At 47.3% G+C, this 20,199-nt stretch overlaps 1 protein-coding gene across 3 annotated transcripts in view; it reads right to left on the bottom strand.

The window, feature by feature from the left end:
* Positions 1 to 4,596: 4,596 nt before the first annotated feature.
* LOC133359654 (uncharacterized) overlaps positions 4,597 to 20,199 on the bottom strand; it is a 31,972-nt gene continuing 16,369 nt past the window's right edge. The window contains exons 5-11 of one of the 3 annotated variants that reach the window (XM_061578136.1): positions 14,143 to 14,256; positions 13,038 to 13,142; positions 11,881 to 11,969; positions 11,454 to 11,742; positions 9,740 to 10,015; positions 8,258 to 8,433; positions 4,597 to 6,356 (exon numbers count right to left, since the gene is read on the bottom strand). In XM_061578136.1, coding sequence (XP_061434120.1) covers positions 6,192 to 6,356; positions 8,258 to 8,433; positions 9,740 to 10,015; positions 11,454 to 11,742; positions 11,881 to 11,969; positions 13,038 to 13,142; positions 14,143 to 14,256 — 1,214 coding nt within the window. In that variant the 3' untranslated portion in view covers positions 4,597 to 6,191. Of the gene's footprint in view, positions 6,357 to 8,257; positions 8,434 to 9,739; positions 10,016 to 11,453; positions 11,743 to 11,880; positions 11,970 to 13,019; positions 13,143 to 14,142; positions 14,257 to 20,199 lie in introns of all 3 variants that reach the window. The other 2 variants (XM_061578135.1, XM_061578137.1) reach the window with 2 other exon arrangements.

Consider the following 20,199-nt stretch of genomic DNA (forward strand, 5'->3'; position numbering starts at 1 on the left):
GCCGTCGCAGAATCGCTGGGGTATTGTGGGGGTTAAACATCCGCATAAACAATCGGTCCCCATCTGCGTTTAACAACGTGGCGGATCCCACAACCCCATACCGTTTTGCCAACTCCGGGTGAGGAGTTAGCATTACCTCCCCTGATGGTCGGAGCGCGGGGTCGGTGGGGGATGTTGCCACCGGCACCAGCATCTCGGTGAGCGGGCCGATGGTGACTGCCGTCGCCAGGATAGCGGCCACAGGTGCAAAGCGGAGGCGCGTTGGTTCTCGTCCCAGGAACGGTATCCGCTCGCGTTGCTCTCCACGGTGGCGCATCGCTGGCGGGGTTGCACGTTGAGTCCCAACCGTTCTAGGAGGTCGGTGCCTGCGATACACTCGTGACACAACGCACTCGACACGTAGAACTCCTGCGTGCACACCTGGCTGCCTATGCGGACCTCTAGGGTGGCTCTCCCCAGCAGCCCCATTCCGGCTCCGCTCGCAGTGTGCAGCGCGCGGTCCGGGGCCTGCAGGTGACGCACGTCGACCCCGATCGCGCTGCAGTGCGCTGCGCTCACGAGTGAGGCCACCGCCCCCGTGTCCAACAGGATTCGGGTACGCACTCCGTTAACCTCCCCTTCCACCAGCGACGTGGCTCCCGTGATCCCCGCCACCAGCTCCCGTAGCCAGTCGCCAGGAGTCACCGTTTCCGTGGGCGTTGTTGCTGGAACCTGTGTGGAGATCACTCGCTCGCCATTATTCTCATTATCGTCTATTTGTATCGGGACCGCGTCGATTGCACCCCTAGTTGGTCCGCTTTCTAGGGGGCGTTGGAGTTTAACCCCCGCATCTGCCTCGCTCGGGTGATTTCAGGACAGTCTCTCACTAAATGCCCTCGGCGATCGCACATACAACATGCCCGAGGAGGGGGGGCGGCTCCATAGTGGGCCCCCTGCCCACTCCCTCCCCCCCCATTACGCCGCTGTCCACCCTCCGCCTCTAGTCGGGCTACCCTTCCAGATAACCCCCCTACCGTGGCGCGTAGGTCCCCCATTTCGGATCGGATGGTCTCAACGGAGGATTGCAGTTTGGTCATATTTTTATTCGTTTCCTCGCGTACCTGGGTTACCCTCTCACCTACGTGGGTTACCTTACCGTCCATTCGGTCTACCCGGCCAGCAATATCTCCAATGCTGGTCTGTAACCCGGCTACCCACCCCGGGGTCGTCTCGCTGGGTCTCTGTGGCTCTCTTTCCCGGCCCCTTACCGTCCTCGCGAGCTCCTGTTCCTCCTCCTCGTCTTCCGAGAGCAGGCTCGCAATGGCGCGCTCTCGTCCCAGCCCCCGGAGCTGCGCGCGTTCGCTGTGAATTCTTTCACACTTACGTGCGCGCTCGACAAGGGCGTTAAAGGGAAGACGTGGGCAGCTCATGTCTGGCTGCCACCACGCCGTGCGAGACAGGTACCGCTGGATTTTCTCGGCGGCCAGTTCCTCAATAACATCAGTTGCGTACCCCGGGCGTGCGATCTTTGTTAACTCGCGCACATCCTCGGCGTAATCACGTAGATCTTCGCCAGGTTGGCGACAGCGCGCCTCTAAGACCGATTTTGCTTCCTCCTCGTCATGCGTGCCAAAACGCTGATCGAGTCGGCGCATCAGCTCCTCTAGCTGTGTCTGTGCACTCGCGGGTAACGCTTCTACAAAATCGGCTGCCCGCCCATCAAGATTCATATTAAGTTGACGTACTGCCTGCGCGTCCGTCCATCCATTAATTTCCTTGGCCCCTAAGAGATTGCGGGCGAATGCCTTCCACGAAGGGGCCCCCCGGCCGGTAAATATTAGTCTTATTTTAGCGTGAGGTAACGTGGGGGTCCGTACCGCTTCTGACACCAATTTGTGAGGGTCGCTGGCCCCCGAGATCCCTCCCTCTGTACCGCTAACGGCCGTGTTAACCTCATTATTAACCTCATTACTCGCCCCCTCGCTACTAGGCGAACCGCTGTTGGGTTCTTCACCCATGGGGTGAGAGCCGTCGCTCGAGGATTCCCCTCCCCAGCGGGTCCGCGTAATAGGCATGGTTAATTACGTACGCGCACACCCACACACAGCTCTGCGCGGCACTCACTCAATACAGACCCCTCACGTTAGGATCGCGCACCTGTATTATACACGTAGTGAACGTGCGCGCACACACGCATACAGCTCCACACGCGATACCCACTCTTGCGCCGCTCTGGGCAGCGCTCGCCGCCTGCTGGCCGCTTACGTTATGATCGCGCACCTGGGGTACGCCGATTACGCACGCCGCGAGCTTACGCACACACAGTACCACACGCGTTCCCACACGCTCACACTGCACGACAAGATCACGCGAGACCACGCTTCGATATTAATGATTTATTACCTGGTAACTAATGTTGAATCAGTGAGTCGACGAGGCTGGCCTATTCCACTAAACCGGCACCTATTCCCTATTTATCGGCTATTATCCTACTTCACCTCCCCACTCACTGTTTGGCGCCCGCGGAGGTTCGCTGCTCCCTGCGCTAACAACGTACCTCGATGCGTCTCACGGACGTCCGGGTCGCTGGCTGGAGCTGCTGCTGATCCGCTGGCCTGGAGAGAAGAGAGCGATTTCCCCTCTGCGCTCCTCTATTTATCCTCCCTACCTCAAAGGGGATGCTGCGCTGAACAATGGGATCGTGCACGCCGAGCCCGCGCACGGCGGTTCCGGGCGCTTTTGATCTGCTAATCAGTGAGCGGCGTTGGCGGCGTACATCCTAATTACTCCCTTACCCTTCCTAACAATGGGGCCTGCGCGCTCAAGCGTAATTATGCCGTCCCTCCGCTGCCGGTGCGGGGGTGCCTGATTATGCAGTTCAGATGCGCTGCGTGTTTTCTAATGATGCTCCTCCATCACAATGCTTATTCCCTCTGCCTGCCCCGTCGATACTGGCGTGTGTGGGGGGAAATGCGCCTCAACCGCCGTGGCCGAATGCCCCACGCCGCGACCACACCATATTAAGGCCGGTCGCAGCGCCGCGGCGCAACGTAGCACGGGGGAGGTCATCCAATTCCCTGATCGCCGGAAACCGTGAGAGTTGATCCCGATAAGGGTTTCTCGGATAAAAACCGGTCGGCCAGGCGACCTCCCCTCGGAGCTCTATGGGGGGGGGGGGGGGGGAAATGAGTGCGGGTGTGTTCATGTGAGGTGAGGTGAGGGAGACAAGGGGTCGGCTCCGTTGCTTGGTGGTGGCGAGGTCGGAGATTTGGCGCCTGCCGAACGGCTTCGTGGCGGCGGCATCACACTGTAGTCACTGCACGTCATGCAGATCCAGTCTCCGCACGAGGTCGGCTAATGGCCGCCAGAGTAGCGTCGAGGTGAGTTTCCTGGAGGAGAGTCACATCTGCTTTGTGTTCCCTGACAAAGTGGCAGATCTGGTCCCACCTCTTGTCACTGCGAGCGCTATTACAGTTCAGACTAGCAACCTTAATAGCTGAAGCCATCATGTAGTTGTGTGGTGGTGGCAGTGTTAACGGTAGTTGCCGGTGGCTGGGTTAATTAAGTAAGCTCCTTCTACGCCTTACGCATGAACGCTTTTAGGAGGTAGTATTCCTGAGTCGAGAAAACAAACCTGTTGCTGTTGCGGCAGATTTGTTGGGACGCTTTGAGGAAAGTGGTGAGGTCAGGGAAAATGGCCCCAACCCTATCTTGACGCTTCCTGAAAGTTTTCCTGAGGAAGTTGTGGATGTTCCCAGGTGAGTAATCGCACTCGCTATTGACTTGTGAGTAGCTGAGTCACTCACATTGTCCTCTCCTTCAGTCTCCGACACCTCATCGTCCGAGTCCTCCAGCTCGTCAAACTGTGACTCGGCAGAAACCTCATTTGCCTTTGGTGATGGCAGGGCCCCATCGTGAAGAATGTGGCTGCCCTCTGGTAGTGGAGGTTCTTTTGCTCTTCCTTCGGGTGAGGTGAGCCGGCCTTCGTCGCCTTCCTGCAGTGTGGCGCCAATCAGGCGCCGCACCGGCTCGTGGTTCCTCTTGCCCTGAGGATGCTGAGGCAGCATGCGGCGGTGTCAGCGAGGATGTTGGCGGCACTTGTCCCACCGTGCTGTCCTCAGGCGAGTCGCCATCGACTTTTGGATCGGGCTCGTGATCGGCGGTGGCCGTGCGCGTAGGATTAGGGGCGCGTGGCCTCCTCCGCCGTGGCCGGGCCTTACCCTGCGCTTGCTGGAGGTGACGAGGGTGAAGCCCTCGCCATCCTCGTCGTCGGTGGGCGGCTTTGGCTGCTGCTGCTTAGGCTGCAGTTGCTGCAGCTGCTGCTGCGGCTGCTGCTGTTGGCGCTGTTGCTGCTGCTGCGTGACGTTTGTTGCAGGCTGCGAGTTTTTTCCTTTTGGTTTGCCCGTGCAATTTGCACGGGCATGGCTGAAGCCACCGCACACGTAGCAGCGTGGCAACGCGGTAGACAAGTACACGGTGTAGCCTTCCGATGTGTACTTAAAGTTCACGTTAAGTTCCGTGTTGTTGACGTTTACGGGCTACACGGGGGGTCTTTGTGTTGTATTGTGTGAGATGATATATAACGAGCACCCGGTTATAGAAAGTGATCACATTTTATTAATGTACAGTACCGCATAAGACAACGCACGTTAGCTGTATGTATCAGCAACATCTTGTTATTGCAAAGGACTTGTCAATAACCTGACTCGATTTACAATATTTATAATTCAGAAGGAATCTGATGAGCTCTACAGCTGTTTTTTCACAGATAAAACTACTATTTATTAAAAACGGAGGACCCGGAGGAAAATCCACGCGACCACCATGGAGAGAGAGAGAGAGACACACAAACTCCAAATATACAGCAGCAGGCATCGTCAGGGTCAGGAATAAACCCACGATCTCCTATATACAAGGCGAGGTAGTTAACATCTCACCAGATGTCCAGTAGGGGCACAGGGTCAGAACATTACAATAACAAACACAATGCACACAAACACTGCACGTTCATATACCAATATTGATTTTAAGCTTTCGTGACTGCAGGAATCCATACTCTTTGGTTCTTTCGGTAAAGTCACGTCGGTACACAAAATATTCCATAAAAAATATTCCCTCATGAATGTTGGCGAGTGCCAATAATTACCTTGCTAGACTGTACCATAGCCATGTCACTCTAAATAATGTAAGGTAAATCTCACTTTTAGTTGAACACATTACTTCACAGTTATAAGCAAACAATCATAGATAACGACAAAAAAAACTAAATACATTTACTTTTTACCAGGTAAGGCCCCACTGAGCTGTGTAGCTTTTTTCAGAAGAAATCTGGCTACCACAAATGTTAGCTCAACGAACAGGCTAATATTATCACGTGGAAATTTATAACAGGAGCCAAATAATGCATGACGTTGATTATAAACGTGAACTGGGATAAAAATCCAACACGGGAAACTACAAATATAGAACAGCAGGCATCGTCAGGGTCCGGATGGAACCATCATCCTGCATACTAGGCGGAAGAGTTAACATCTCCTAGCCACCATGGTTAGTGCAGTGCGATAACCACTGCACCACAACTCATACATCATCATCATGATCCATGGACAGATAGCCCCGTCGTAGGAGGTGGTCCACTGCACATTTCATGATTTGTTTCCATACTCTCTGGGTCTTTCAGTAAAGTCACGTAGATAGAATAAAAGTATTATTATTTTATTTCGTGACGGCAGAAATTCATACTCTCTGGGTCTTTCGGTAAAGTCACGTAGATAGAATAAAAATATTATTATTCTATTTCGTGACGGCAGAAATTCATACTCTCTGGGTCTTTCGGTAAAGTCACGTAGATATAATAAAAATATTATTATTCTATTTCGTGACGGCAGAAATTCATACTCTCTGGGTCTTTCGGTAAAGTCAAGTAGATAGAATGAAAATATTATTATTATATTTCTCCGGGTCTTTCGGTAAAGTCACGTAGATAGAATAAAAATATTATTCTATTTACGTGACTTTACTGAAAGACCCAGAGAGTATGAATTTCTGCCGTCACGAAAGCTTTAAATCAAGATTTGTTGTTGCCAATTTCCTCTCTCTGTCCTGTAGTGTCAATCTGCTCAAGTAGTGGCCACATCTTTCTGGCACCAATCTCGTTATGATGTCGTCAAGCCATTCTCTGTTAGGTCTTCCTCTCTTTCTGGTTCCATCCATTAGAATTTCTCAAAGATGTCCTTTAGGTCTGGGTAACTTTCCCTGAGGTCCCACAGCGCCTCCCAAAATTGCTTGACCCTGGGTCGCCCTCTCGCCATCACCAACTCCACCATGTGCTGCGTCGCCTTCTCGCTGCCTTGCCGAGCTTGCATTCTTTTCACTTCCTGCGGGTGAACACATGACCGCAAGAAGCGACGTTCATAGCGGAATGACGTTTCTATAGCGATGGTGATACTTCAGAGCCACTTGCCAACAATACTCCAGAACCACTATGTTTGTGTTGTTTCAGCCGTGAAGCAACGTTAATGACAAAAGTTTGACTTGGTGCGCGTGATTGTGAAACACGTACAACAAGGTCCCATACGTTTAAAATTGGCTCCGTCAATCTGTAATACCTGTGGCTACAATAACTCGAGTAAAGATGATCCAATATGAACAAACACTTCTGGATAAATTTGATTTTGCTATTCGGAACTTACCCCTGCAGAATACTGGCCACATTGATCACAGGATTCCCCTAAAAAGTTGGAAACAAAACCAGCACTAAAAGGAATTACATCAGACACACGCATAGCACTCATTGCTGATAACTCTGATTTATCACTGTCAACCAATTCTGCAGTAGACTCAAAATGGGACATGTTCTGTAAAGCCTAGAAAGCATATCCATAGTGCTTTCGTGACAGTCGTACTCTTGCTCAAATTAAGACTCAGATTATCTCGTCGCCAAACGCCTGTCCCTGTCAATCTGGCGACCGTTCGACTTACTCCATGGAGACTGAAATGTAATCGTCGACTCTGCAATCACGGCTCTCATTGGTCTGGGCATTCGATCATCTCTCGATTTTGTTAATTTTACCAGCTTACCAGTCTTCTTGAGTTCGACTTTGGCATTGGAGAAATAGTCCTAAAATTAATCTCATCCTACGTGGCCGAGAGAGAACCACCTCTTCATAAAGGTGAATCCACATCCACTATCACAAAGGACTTGTGGAGGGACCCCAGGGATCCGTGCATGGGCCACTACTGTTTGATGTCTACACATCCCCCCATGCTGCCAACTTATTAATAGTTTCGGAATTAAATACCACTCCTATGCTGATGACATTGTATTATACACACCAATGAACCACACTAATGCTCAAGGAATTGAAAATCTCTCAGAGTGCACAACAGCCTCGCAGCACTGGTTTTGGTTGCATGATCTTTCTTTAAATGCAGCCAAATCTGAAGCCACACTCATTGGGAACAGACAGTGGCTCATGTCACCCTCTTTTCCGCTCAACATCACGATCACCGGCACCACAATTCCCCTTACGGACCGCATCAAATTCACTGGTGTCACTGGATTATTCCACCTTTTCTCTGGACATTCACGTCAACTACTCTTCGTCACCCACGACCAGTCATTAACATAAATATTGCGAACACCGTCACCTGCAGTTATAGGTCGGCCCTCACCTCGACTACTGCAATGTCGTTCCCTCCAAGTCATTATCAATCAACGTCTTCAAATTACAAGGTTTCAGAACAACCTTCCTCGTGTCGTCCTTGGTGTCCACTAACCCACGATTCGACTCGGCCACCGCTGTCCGTGCTCTTCATTGGCTCCCTTTCGCCAGCAAGGACAAATTATAATAATCACCTGCGTTTGTCATCACCCTTTCACCACCGGTTCCCCACCACCACACCTCGCCTCACAACTCTCGCCTTGCACTGAAGGCTCATGGTAGAACCCTACACAGCAGCATCGCTCCAAATCTTCTTTGGACATCAAAGGTCTCGAAATGTTACAGCCTCACGTCATGATACACACTACTAAATCTGGCGCATCATGTCATTATCATTATTTGGCCAATATTTTTAAATAATAATTAAAAGTCAGAGTGCATTTGATGTTGTGGATGTCCAATGGGACAGTGTTCCACACCGAGGCGGTGACAGCAGAGAGACTAACGCGAGGCGTTTTTAAGTTCGAGACCTCGATGTCCGAATACCAAATACCTCTTTATGAGATGATAAATGACGATTATGAATATGATGACGATGATCTTAGTGGACATACCCAGACACTGATGTCGGTGAGTATGTTCCTGATCTGTAGTTGGGAGAGCAGAGGTGTCAGGTCATCCCGCAGTGCCATGAGCAGCTCCCTCGTGTTGAAGCGGATTTTGTCCCGGAGGACAAAATCGCTGTAGCTGTTCAGAACCACGTGGGATTTAGAGATTCTCCTGAGGAAGCCTGCAGCACCAGAAAGGGGACACCGTTCACACTGATTCAGCCTTCAGGGGTGGACGAGAGAAGGTTGGAGTGCTCTTGGACAGCTGAACATAATGTTAGCACTCAAGAATATTTTATTCATAAGAGGTTTTTGGATTAGATTGCGTTAAAAGGAATATGTGTCGTTCAACCCGCCACCACCCGACAGCCAATTAGTAAGAATTGTGGATAAATCATATTTTTATCTTAAATCGAAGAGAGATACATGTGATGTCGTCACTTGTGAGCGAATCATGTGCGAGAACCGGGGGGGGGGGGTTAATATAGTCACATAAATGACCACGGATATCTATTATTGGTTTGATTATGCACAGTTAATCAACATACATAATGTATGTACTTCACGCGTGCATATTATTCATGCACACAATGTACATCCTGCCCTTTTTGGGTGCAAAAATCGCAATACCAGTTATTGGCTGCTCACAGCTAATCACCATCCATGTATGGTGATCTCTATAGGCATGCAGTTAAACAGTGTATCACTTAACAATGCACCTCCAAGCAGCATAACGCCTGTAGCTACGGGCTAAACGAAACATTGATATTCATGCAACCCCCCCCCAAAAAAAAACCTCCACTGTGGATACAAATTGGTCGCGAATGCCTATGACTACAACGTGTTAAACTAACAATAATAAAGTTCGGAAACGCAACACAAGCGATTACCCCGATCAACAGACAATTAACATTAACCGAGTTCCTGGCAGTCGATTAATTAATATTACATTTATGTAGAGGCCGACCGAAACTGAATTTCTAGTTTCGGCCAAAACCAAAACCAGACGGAAAGTAAAAAATTTACTTCCGGCCGAAACCAAAGCTGAAACCGAAAGTTTAACTACACTTTCAGCCGAAACCGAAGCCGAAACCGAAAGTTTATCTTCACTTTCAGCCGAAACCGAAGCCGAAACCGAAAGTTTAACTACACTTTCGACCAAGACCGAAACAGAAAGGTATATAACCGAAGTTACCGAACACAAGATTTATGAAATACGAGCTTTACTACCCGGCTTTGCCCGGGACTTGGATTCACCACGGCCGGCTGCCTTTGTCTCCCCAGTGGCGATGTTGACATACCACACCACTTACTAGTTTGAGACTGAGTCGACCTAGGGGAGGCCCAGACCCGGTTCAAATAATCGTCACCGGCCGGGAGCGGGAATCGAACTCTGGACGCCGGGTTCATAGCGCAACGTGCGAATCGCTACGGAGTCGCTGCCCCGCCCCCGACACACACAGGCTAAAGAAAAAGCTTGTTTACTACCAAGGCCTTCCAGCCACTCCTTGACTCCAGGATACTCGTACTGCACGGCTTGCAGAGCAAACAGAAGCTTGAGGCAGTCATCGTTCCCTCTCTCTATGAAGTATTTGAGTAGCAGCTCCGCGCACTCCGCGCCATCCCGGATGCCCTTGGCTTTAGTGAAGAGCTCGTTCGGGATTCGCCCTCGGCTCATCAGCTGCAGCAGAAGATGCTTGGGGTCTCTGGCAATCCACAGCTTCAGATCCGACTCCTTATCTCGAATGGCCCTCAATGCCTCGCCTGCAGTCAACAGAGGTTCATATGAATATCTTTTAACACATTTCATAAATGTTAAATACTATTGAGCTACAGTTGTGCTTCTGGAATCAAGGCACAACAAATAACATATTTAAGTTCACACGTAACGTGTTGTTGTTCAGTCACGCAGCATGGCGTCATTCTTGTGCGGCTTTAAACGGAGAGTTATAGTCGCTAATTACTTCCCCCCGAGGACGAGCTCGTGTTGGAAAGCATTACAAAAGCAATGCATATCCATATTTTTTCCCTCCTTGACTCTAATAAAATCCATTCAGTATCAATATACTGGTGGGAAACTACGGTGGCTAGATATTAACTACTTCGCCTTGTATACAGGAGGTCGTAGATTTGATCCCAACCCTGATGCCTTCTGCTGTATATTTGGAGTTTGCGGTGTCTCTCTCCCAGGGGCGGTTTCTTCATTAGGGCGATTGGGCGACGCACCACCAATGTCATTCAACCACAGAGTCACGCTAGCCGTCACTGTGCCTCTGGATATAGTCCAATCAGCGTCATGTCACGTTCTGTGGAGTACCGCCTCTTTTTGGGCGATTTCACTCCGGCTGAGAATAGCCCCGAGTGGCCCCATAGACTTACATTCAAATATGTTTTTTTTCGAACGGGGGGCGCTGCAATGCATTCTCTATGGCTTCCAGGAGGGCTTGCCCTAACGTGCTTACGTCATCATACGTAAGCACGTTTCATCCAACAATATAATTTGTCGCCACCTAGTGGAATCTTTAATAAAAGAAACTTGAGTGGATTGTATTAATAGTGAGTATAGAAACAAACAAGATGTATTGTAAGAGTCACTTTATGTTTAATTAATATTAAAGAAGTGAAGTTGCCTTTACATGCTTAAGCTGTTAATTTATCCATTGCATGGGTGGACCTTATCCTTATCAATCATCCAGACATTTGCCCCCTCTGAGAGATTTTGCAGGAGCCGCCACTGCTCTCTCCCCGTGGTAGTGTGGATTTTTCTCCATATCCTCTGGTTTCCCCCTCCACATTTAGAGGATTTGACTGCTTATATACACTTCCACGTGATCTATCACATGTGAAAGCCGCTACTACATTGCTCAGTTGGGCTTTACCTGGTAAAATAAAAAAATAGTTTCGTTTTAGAATGGGTTTCGATGAGTATGGGTCTCTGTGGGTCTCTATGGTTCTATTTTGGCCTCCGGATCTCTGTAGGCCTCTGAGTATGGATCTCTATGAGTGAGTCTGTAGAATCAGCATCACATGTTTAGAGTATTTGGCTGCGGCTATACATTTCTACGTGATGATGATGATCTCAGCTACTTCGTTGAGCTGCTATCAAATAAAGAGACACATAGCTCAGTGGGGGCCCTTGCACCTGGTAATATAAAAATTGTTTAGTCGTAGTTTTTTTGTGGTGCGTTTACGTGGGTCGTACCGTGTTTCTGAATCCACTTCCACAGCTGCACGTATTGCTTCCTCACAGAGTAGAGGGCGTCCCACAGTTTCTCACAGCCCGACTCTCCCTGGCAGATGCAGTGGTCCAGTACGAGCTCCACACTCTCCTCTCCGCCCTTGTCGACAGCCGCTTTATGAACATGCCGTGGTATCAAATTGAGGCCGTTGAGATGCTCCAGGAAAGCCGAGGGATCCGTTCCGATCCAGGTCTTAAGATTCTCTTTGTTCTCTTGGATGAGTTGCATTGTCTCGCTGCTCTCATTGCTCCTCTGTAGCGTGTGGAGAAGACACGGTTACAATTATTTATGTGTTTGTGGGATAGAGTCTTCACTGTACTGGTATGTACGCATACACCATGAAACAATGTAGAGTATGGTCATCATGCCACCATGCTGTGTTGAGTTTACCTGAACTCCATATGACACCTTGTGTTCATTTCGCATTATATGAACAAGCGGTAGATTTTCCTCATGCTCATAATTTGTAGGAGGAGTGTCTGAAAAAAATCCGATATAATTAGGTTATCACTGATTCATAGCATAGTTGATATGGTTGTATCATTTTTTTATAGGTCCAAAACGAAAAATTATTCTATAATTGGACACATAATACTAAACACGGTGATATTAGAGTCATAAAGAACATTTACATTATTTATACTCTGTGTCTATGTTGTGTGTCTCTCTCTGTGTGTCTCTGTGTTGTCTCTCTTTCTGCTTGTGTGTCTGTGTGTCTCCGTGTCTGTGTTTTGTCTCGCTCTCAAATTTTGCAATCTTTGGAAGAACATAATCAACCAGGTAGGGTGTTGACTGTTGTGTTAGCCGACTCTCTGTGTTGTATTGCATTGTATTTCTAAGTTCACTAGGTTTATTTTCTACCTGATGACGATTGCTTGTGTTGCAATAGAAATGTCGTATTCTATTATATGATACATTTTCTTTCTACGTGACTTTACCGAAAGAACCAAAGAGTAATTATTTATATTGTTTAGGATTGGACAGACATTAACTGGAATGTAAAGTTTCATAATTGCATTTTCAAGATGAAAATGTCATCACCTGCGGCCAAAGACCAGGAACAGACAGTTTAACGATCGTTTTTTATTCCGTCCCAATCCTATTGCGATGCCCCTCCGAACCTCGATAATTGTCCACTTCCTCTCTTTGTCACAAGAGCGGTAAGCACACAACGAAGTAACGACGGCAATTCAATTGAGCGTCCTGTCCAACACGACTTTATGCGAGTGAGAAATATTGTTGGATGAGTTGAGGCATGGCAGAGATGAGCGTCACCAGCAGAAACACTCTCCATAGGGACTATTTCAAATGACACCAAAGGCAAGCTCTCTCAAGGTATGTAACTCATTTTCATCATTTTGTGCAGTGGTGTCTGCAGAGAGCATTCAGAGGCGGTTCGTGCCGAGACGTGATTTCTCCACACATTTTAATTCACATATGAGAGTAAAAATAAATTTTGGTAGACGTATCATTTCATCCCGAATACCAGGATGAGATCTTTGGATTAAGCACGGAACATTACCACTTACCGGATCGCTTCAACATACTTTTAAAAGTAAACCCCTTCTGCTTCATGTTGAGGTAAACTATGAGCAACACGAGTGCAGTCAGGACGAAGATGAGGACTGCTGCCAACACGACTGACGTGGCGTCTGAATATTTTATAAAGGAGACAAACAACAACAAGCTATCAACAGCAGTCCTCTCTCCGCCTACTTGTCAGGTCTATGTGATACGTTGCAATGTATACGAATGCAGTACGTTGTATTAACGCAACCTCTATCAAAATAAAACCATAAAATCATTGCTCTTTGCATAATTTCTACAGTTTTTTCTAAAAAGTCGACCCCTTCAGTTTCATGTTTAAGTAAAATATGTGCAACAGGAGTGCAGTCAGGACGAAGCCGAAGATTGTTACCAACACGACTACTGTGGTGTCTGAAATTTTATGAAGGAGAAAAAACTAACAAGCTGTCAACAGCAGTCCCCTCTTCGCCTAATTGTCTGGTCTCTATGATGCATTGCAATGCATGGGAATCCAGACCTCTATCAAACCATACAATAATTGCTCTTTGCATTATTTCTATAGTTTGTTTAGCACAACAATATTTTGAAGGCGTTTTTTCACAGATTATCATTTGCAGCAGTTTGACAGCTGTTGGCGATATTTTTTGATAATTTGCCTTCCCCCAAGAACGAACTTTGCAGGTAATTTTCACATTTGAACCGCGATACCAGAACACATGGCCTTCTATTTCCAAATAAGGTTACCAGACCTCTATCATTCACCATGAAGCAGATGGTGCATTTTATTTTGTTGAATGCACCAGCAGAATCAACTAGGGTAGGCGTTGGGCTTAAACCACAAACCTCTGAAATGAGAAGTAAACGTGCTACTACCCAGTGTGAAGATTTGGAATCAAGAGGACTCCAGCCTAAAATCCTGTTTAGAGACAATAAATATTAGGTTTTCAGTATTGCACAGGGAAGTGAACTGATAACATCACACGTGGCTGTGCTTAAACATGCATGCAGTCCCTGAAGCCTGCAATAGACATAAGGTTGAGTTTCAATTCGTGCTTCTACTGCAGACAGCTTCTGCTGTTTCAGTTGTCAGGTTGTCCCTGTCAGCGGAGAAACAAAACAGCTTACATGGGTATGGCTCCTCAGGCAGGCAAATTCCCGAATCGCCGTCCCTCTTCAGCCCCTCCGTGCACCTACACACGGTGTCCTGTGCCAAGGAGCAGTTAACAACCACCTGCTCACCTGCAATGAGAAAGTTTATCAGTCTCAACGAAGATAGTTGTCTACGTACAGTGCGAAAGTTCAACAACATACACACACAAAGACCCACAGATACCCAGACCCATACAGACCCACAGAGACCCACAGATTAGCACGGTTGGCTACAAATAGTGCGAAAGTTCAACAAACATACATGCACAGAGACACACAGACACCCAGACCCATAAAGACTCTGTGATGCCGCCGCCACGAAGCCGTTCGGCAGGCGCCCAAATCCCCGACCTCGCCACCACCAAGCAACGGAGCCAACCCCGCGTCCCCCTCACCTCACCTCACATGAACACACCCGCACGCATTTTCCCCCACCCATAGAGCTGGAAGGGGAGGTTACCTGGCCGACCGGTTTTTATCCGAGAAACCCTTATCGGGGTTAACTCTCACGGTTTCCGGCGATCAGGGAATTGGATGACCTCCCCCGTGCTACGTGGCACCGCGGCGCTGCGACCAGCCTTAATATGGTGTGGTCGCGGCATGGGGCATTCGGCCACCGCAGTTGAGGCGCATTTCCCCCCACACACACCCCCACGGGTCGACGGGGCAAGCAGGGGAGGGACGGGACAGCATGAATAGCGGGACCGCAGGAGCTGTTGCGCATAGTCATGGAGGGTTGGGATAATTACGCTTGAGCGCGCAGGCCCCATTGTTAGGAAGGGTAAGGGAGTAATTAGGATGTACGCCGCCAACGCAGCTCACTGATTAGCAGATCAAAAGCACCCGGAACCGCCGTGCGCGGGCTCGAGGTGCACGAGCCCATTGTTCAGCGCAGCATCCCCTTTGAGGTAGGGAGGATAAATAGAGGGGCGCAGAGGGGAAATCGCTCTCTTACTCCAGCGCCAGGCGACCAGACGCAGCTCCAGCCAGCGACCCGGATGTCCGTGTGACGCACCGAGGCACGCGGTTAGCACAAGGATCAGGGGACCGCCGTAGACACTTAACAGTGAGTAGGAAGGTGAATTAGAATCATAGCAGATAAATCGGGAATAGGTATAGAGGTATCAGCGTAGGCCAGCCTCGTCGACTCACTGATTTAATATCTAGTTCCAGGTAGCGGATAATAAATCATTAATAGCTGATCGTGGCCTCGTGTGATCTCGTGTTATAAGTGTGAACGCGTGTGGTACGGTGTATGCGTAAGCTCTCGGCGTGCGTAATCGGCGTACCCCAGGTGCGCGATCATAACGTGAGCGGCCAGCGCGGCGCAGAGCGGCGCAAGTGTGGGTATCGCGTGTGGAGCTGTATGTGTGTGCGCGCACGTTCACGACGTGTATAATACAGGTGCGCGATCCTAACGCGAGTGGTCAGTGTTGAGTGAGTACCGCGCAGAGCTGTGTGTGGGAGTGCACATACGTTCGTTACATGTCGGATACGGATGCGCATTGGTAACGTGCCGCACAGGGCTATACTGCGAGCACGGCGTTTGATTGATGATGATGTGCGCACGTATGCTCGCAGCGTGGGAGCGCTGCGCGAGGCTGTAATAGTAGGGGTGTCGCGTTCGAATGCCGGTGAAACCGTAGCGGGTAATAGGGAGGTGGGGTAACGTAAACGGAATAGGGGATGCAGGCGGGAGGGACCTCGGGGGCCAACGGCCCCCACAACTCACAGAGACACACAAATTAGCACAGTTGGTTCTGTATTGTGAGAACGAAGTTAAACATGTATTCATAATAAGGGTTTCGGGTTAGATCGCGCAAGTATAAATGTGTCTTAACCCTGCGCCGCCTGACACAGCCAGTAAGGATTGTCACGTAAACAACGCGCCAATTAGTTTCTAGTATAGTAGTGTGTAGTGTAGTGGGTAGTGTAGTTTACTACTTCAGCCCACCGGTGTCTTGGCAAGTAAATCCACAACATTTACAAATTGAGTACCGTGCCGTTTCGCTGGTAATTGCATCAACCAGCATCATCGGGCGATTTGCCAGAATAGTGAAGAAAACCACCTGCTTCTGCTCTTAAATAGAGCAAGATGACGCCATCACTGTGAACCCATCAGGTGCAGAGGTCAGAGGCGGTGGAGGGGGTTTATTGTAATTATATAATACAATTTTTATCAGTTAATTAGCATGTGTTTCCTCAATAAGGACTACAGATGTATGATGTATTACTTAATAATATGCTTCCAGGACTCACTAAGCTTGTAGCTGTTACGGCAGTGAAAATTATTTTGTACTTCTCTCAATTCCAGTAGATTCTCGAATCAGTCTCGGCCGGTAATAATTAGCCGACAGTTGTGTTTGTGAGTTTTTCATATTTATTTGGTGTTCTTTTAGTCTTACGCTAATGTTACGTCCCGTATGTCCAATATAGCATCTGCCACTTAAGCAATTTATCAGATACCTTCTGTTGATAAGTTAGGCAATTCATCTTAAGTACAAGATACAAGTGCTCGTACTTCACAGTTTTCCATGTACAGATTCGCAATATCAGGAGACAAAGGAGAGACCATTTCTGTGACTTCCTTTTGTTTAAATAAATTACCTCTGCATAAGAAATAAGTGTTGTTTAGACAATGGTCAGCTAGCTTTGGAATATATTTTGGTAAACCTGTCTTATTTACTAGCGTATCTAGTAATATAATTGACTCGTTAACCAGAACCTTCGTAAATGGAGAAATTACATCAAAGTTTACGAGAATATCATTAGGGTTAAGTTGAATATCTTTAATCAATTTCACAAGATGTTTTCAATTTCTTATGAATTAAGATGTCCTTCCGATGTGGGGCTGTATTTGTTTTGTTACACATTTTGCAAAAAATCTTTGTGGCAGAGCCTATTGTACTTATTACGGGTCTTAATGGGACACCAATTTTATGAATTTGGTTAAGTCAAGCTTGTCTTGGTAACCCGTTTAATACAATTTCTCCATTAATAATCTATTATATAATTACAATAAACACTCCCTCGTCCACCTCTGATCTCTACACCTGATGGGTTCATCTTCTTGGTTCTTTCGGTAAAGTCACGTAGAAGGGACAGACCTGGTTTTCATCTGAAGACAGCTGCTTGCGTTGTGGCCGAAACGGCGTGAGAATTATTTTATTATGTTTTATTTTTATTATTTTATTACTTCCCTTCTACGTGACTTTACCGAAAGAACCAAGAAGATGAATCCCTGCAGTCACAAAAGCTTTAAATCGAAACCTGATGGGTTCACAATGATAATGTAGCGTCGGAAATACGTATGCACACACCGCCTATGCGCACTTGCCTGCAAGTACAGCCAGCGGTCTGTAGGGGGTGCCAGCCTGTACAAGGGGATAGAGAGCCGGACCATAGAGAGGCTGGGTTCCCCTCCCCTACCCTAGGTGAGGGTTTGGGGGGGGGGGCTTTCCAGGATCCCCTGGAAGGTTCCAGAAAGGGGGCGGTACCGGGGGGCGGAGAGTCCTCGGGGTGTGTATAAAAGGCGGCTCTCAGCTCGGCTCGAGGCAGTGCTACGAAGACGAAGACTGAAGACCAGCTCAGCTAGGACCCTGGGACCACGGGACCCGACGTCCTTGTAAGAGCCGAGACCGAGCGCTGACCAGTGGTCAGGACCCGTACTTTGGCTGGGTCGGGTCAGTCAGTCTCCCCTAAGTCACCCCTAGCCAGAGGGCTCTAGATTACCACGAGTGATAGGGCACATTAGCCCAGAGGCTGTACCTCCTTAGTGAGCGGGGTAAAGGGGTACCGTGTTACATTGTTATAATAAAAAATGTTGCCTCCAAGTTAAGTCGCAAGTCTCCTGGAACCCACTACAATAACATCATCTTGCTCTATTTAAGACTGGAAGCAGGTGGATTGCTGCACTATTCTGGCAAATCACCTGATGATGCTGGTTGATGTAATTACCAGCGAAACGTGACAGTACTCAAGTTGTAAATGTTGTGGCTTTACTCCAACACACTGGTGGGATGAAGTCGTTAGTAATTGGCACGTTGTTTACGTGACACAACTTACTGGCTGTGTTGGGTGTTGGAGGGTTTCGACACATTTATGGTTACGTGATCTATGTGTAATACGTATATTTGATGAATTTGGGAGACACAATTAACATCACATGTGTACATGAGGTGAAACATTTTGTCGCTGTATTGTGCCAAATCTCCCTAGGAATTTTTTTATTTTTCAAAATAATTGCTCCCACAATGTACAGTATTTTAATAGTTTGAATTGCTTGATCAGTTTCAATGCTTGCGCTGTTTTGTTTTGTTTTTGCATCCAGTGCCCTGTTAATTTGTGCATCATTATATCCTTTCAATTGCAGTGCTTCTTTAATATGTTTAACCTGACCACTCAGACTATCACCATCTGACACTTTTTTAGCCCGATGTATGAGTTTCTTGATGAGAGAGGATTGTATGACTCTGCATTCAAATAGGTATCCGTGTATGTTTTCTTTGTAACTGATAAACTAGCCAGATTTTTTAAAAACGAAAATCAGGTGCTATCAACAGAAGGTTTGTACCAGATTAATTGCTCCTCTGGCAAATGTTATGTTGGTCAGACAGGACAAATAATTTGCATGAGACTAAAAGAACACCAAAGGAATATTCAATACTTCAGGAGCGGCAGAACACGCATGTTAACAAGAAAAGTCAATTGATGTTGAAATTATTGAAGTTCTGTGCAAAACTAGTTACTACTGGCCACAACTAATTGGATGATTTTTTGAAATTGAGAGAGATAAAATAATATAACCATTCTGATAGCTACAGGTGCACTGCTGCCTGGGAGTGAACAATCAAGTAATACCACTGCACTGTTTAACTGCATGCCTATACAGGTCAATGGAGATTTACTGGGAGCATCAATAACAGGTATTACAATTTCTTGGACCCAAAAGTGGTAGGATGTACATATGTGGTGTACATACATAATGTGCATGCATAATGTATATGCATTGCACATGCGTGTTGTGCATGTACATTATGTAAGTTGATAACCCTATGAATAATCAACCCGATAATGGGTTTTGCATTGCGGTTTATACGATACATTAACCCCCTCCCCCCCCCCCCCCCCCATTTTCGCACCTTTTTGGCTTACAAGTGAGGACATTACACGCCACCGAAGACCGACACAGGAGGGTTTCTCCGTAACTTTGGCTGTTGCATGATGCTACTGGTTGTAATTACTGGCGAAACATCATGGTACTCTAATTGTAAATGTTGTAGTGGGTTTACTCTCCAACAAAACAGTGTGCTGGACTAGTAACTAACTGTTATGTTTTGCTTATGAGACAAGCCTTATGAATTGGCTGTGTGGGGTGGTGGCCGGTTTACTACACATTATTATTCACGTGATCTAACGCAAAAATCTATATTATGGATACGTACATGCACACGACTATATACTACACTATACACTACACTATAAACAACACTATACACAACCTACGATTAGTAGGTTTGGCTACGAATGGTGCAAAATAAGTGCAATGTACATACATACACACTACACTACTATACACTACACTGTGCACAATCTATGATTAGCACGGTAGGCTATGTATAGTGCAAAGCAAGATTAACATTCATGCAATATCCTGGATTTTAATCTGAATTGCAGCTGCCTGTGATTAAACCGAGTTGATGTTAAGTAGCTGTACCAAAAAAACATTGTGTTATAATAGTTTTTTCAATTAATTTCAGAAAATTTCGAGCTCTGAGAAATACACATTTCAGGTTTAATTTTCACTTGTCTGTTAAAAGGACACAATTGACTAATGCTAGCATGAATAAATGAGCCTACTAATGGGACTTAAGATGTGGTTCGGTGATGTCATCTTCGGTGGCGTGTGAGAGTTCCCAGGCATTAGTTGTCTCTTGACAAGATCATGATTTGGACAATTGGAATATTTAGTTCGAGGTGGGGTTGTCTCTCTTTAAAAAAGTTTTGGTCAGTTGCTTATCTAGTTTTGTCTTT

Source organism: Lethenteron reissneri, chromosome 65, assembly GCF_015708825.2.
Source record: "Lethenteron reissneri isolate LAM-NWPU_2019-01 chromosome 65, ASM1570882v1, whole genome shotgun sequence".
In the NCBI taxonomy this organism is placed as follows: Eukaryota; Metazoa; Chordata; class Hyperoartia; order Petromyzontiformes; family Petromyzontidae; genus Lethenteron; species Lethenteron reissneri.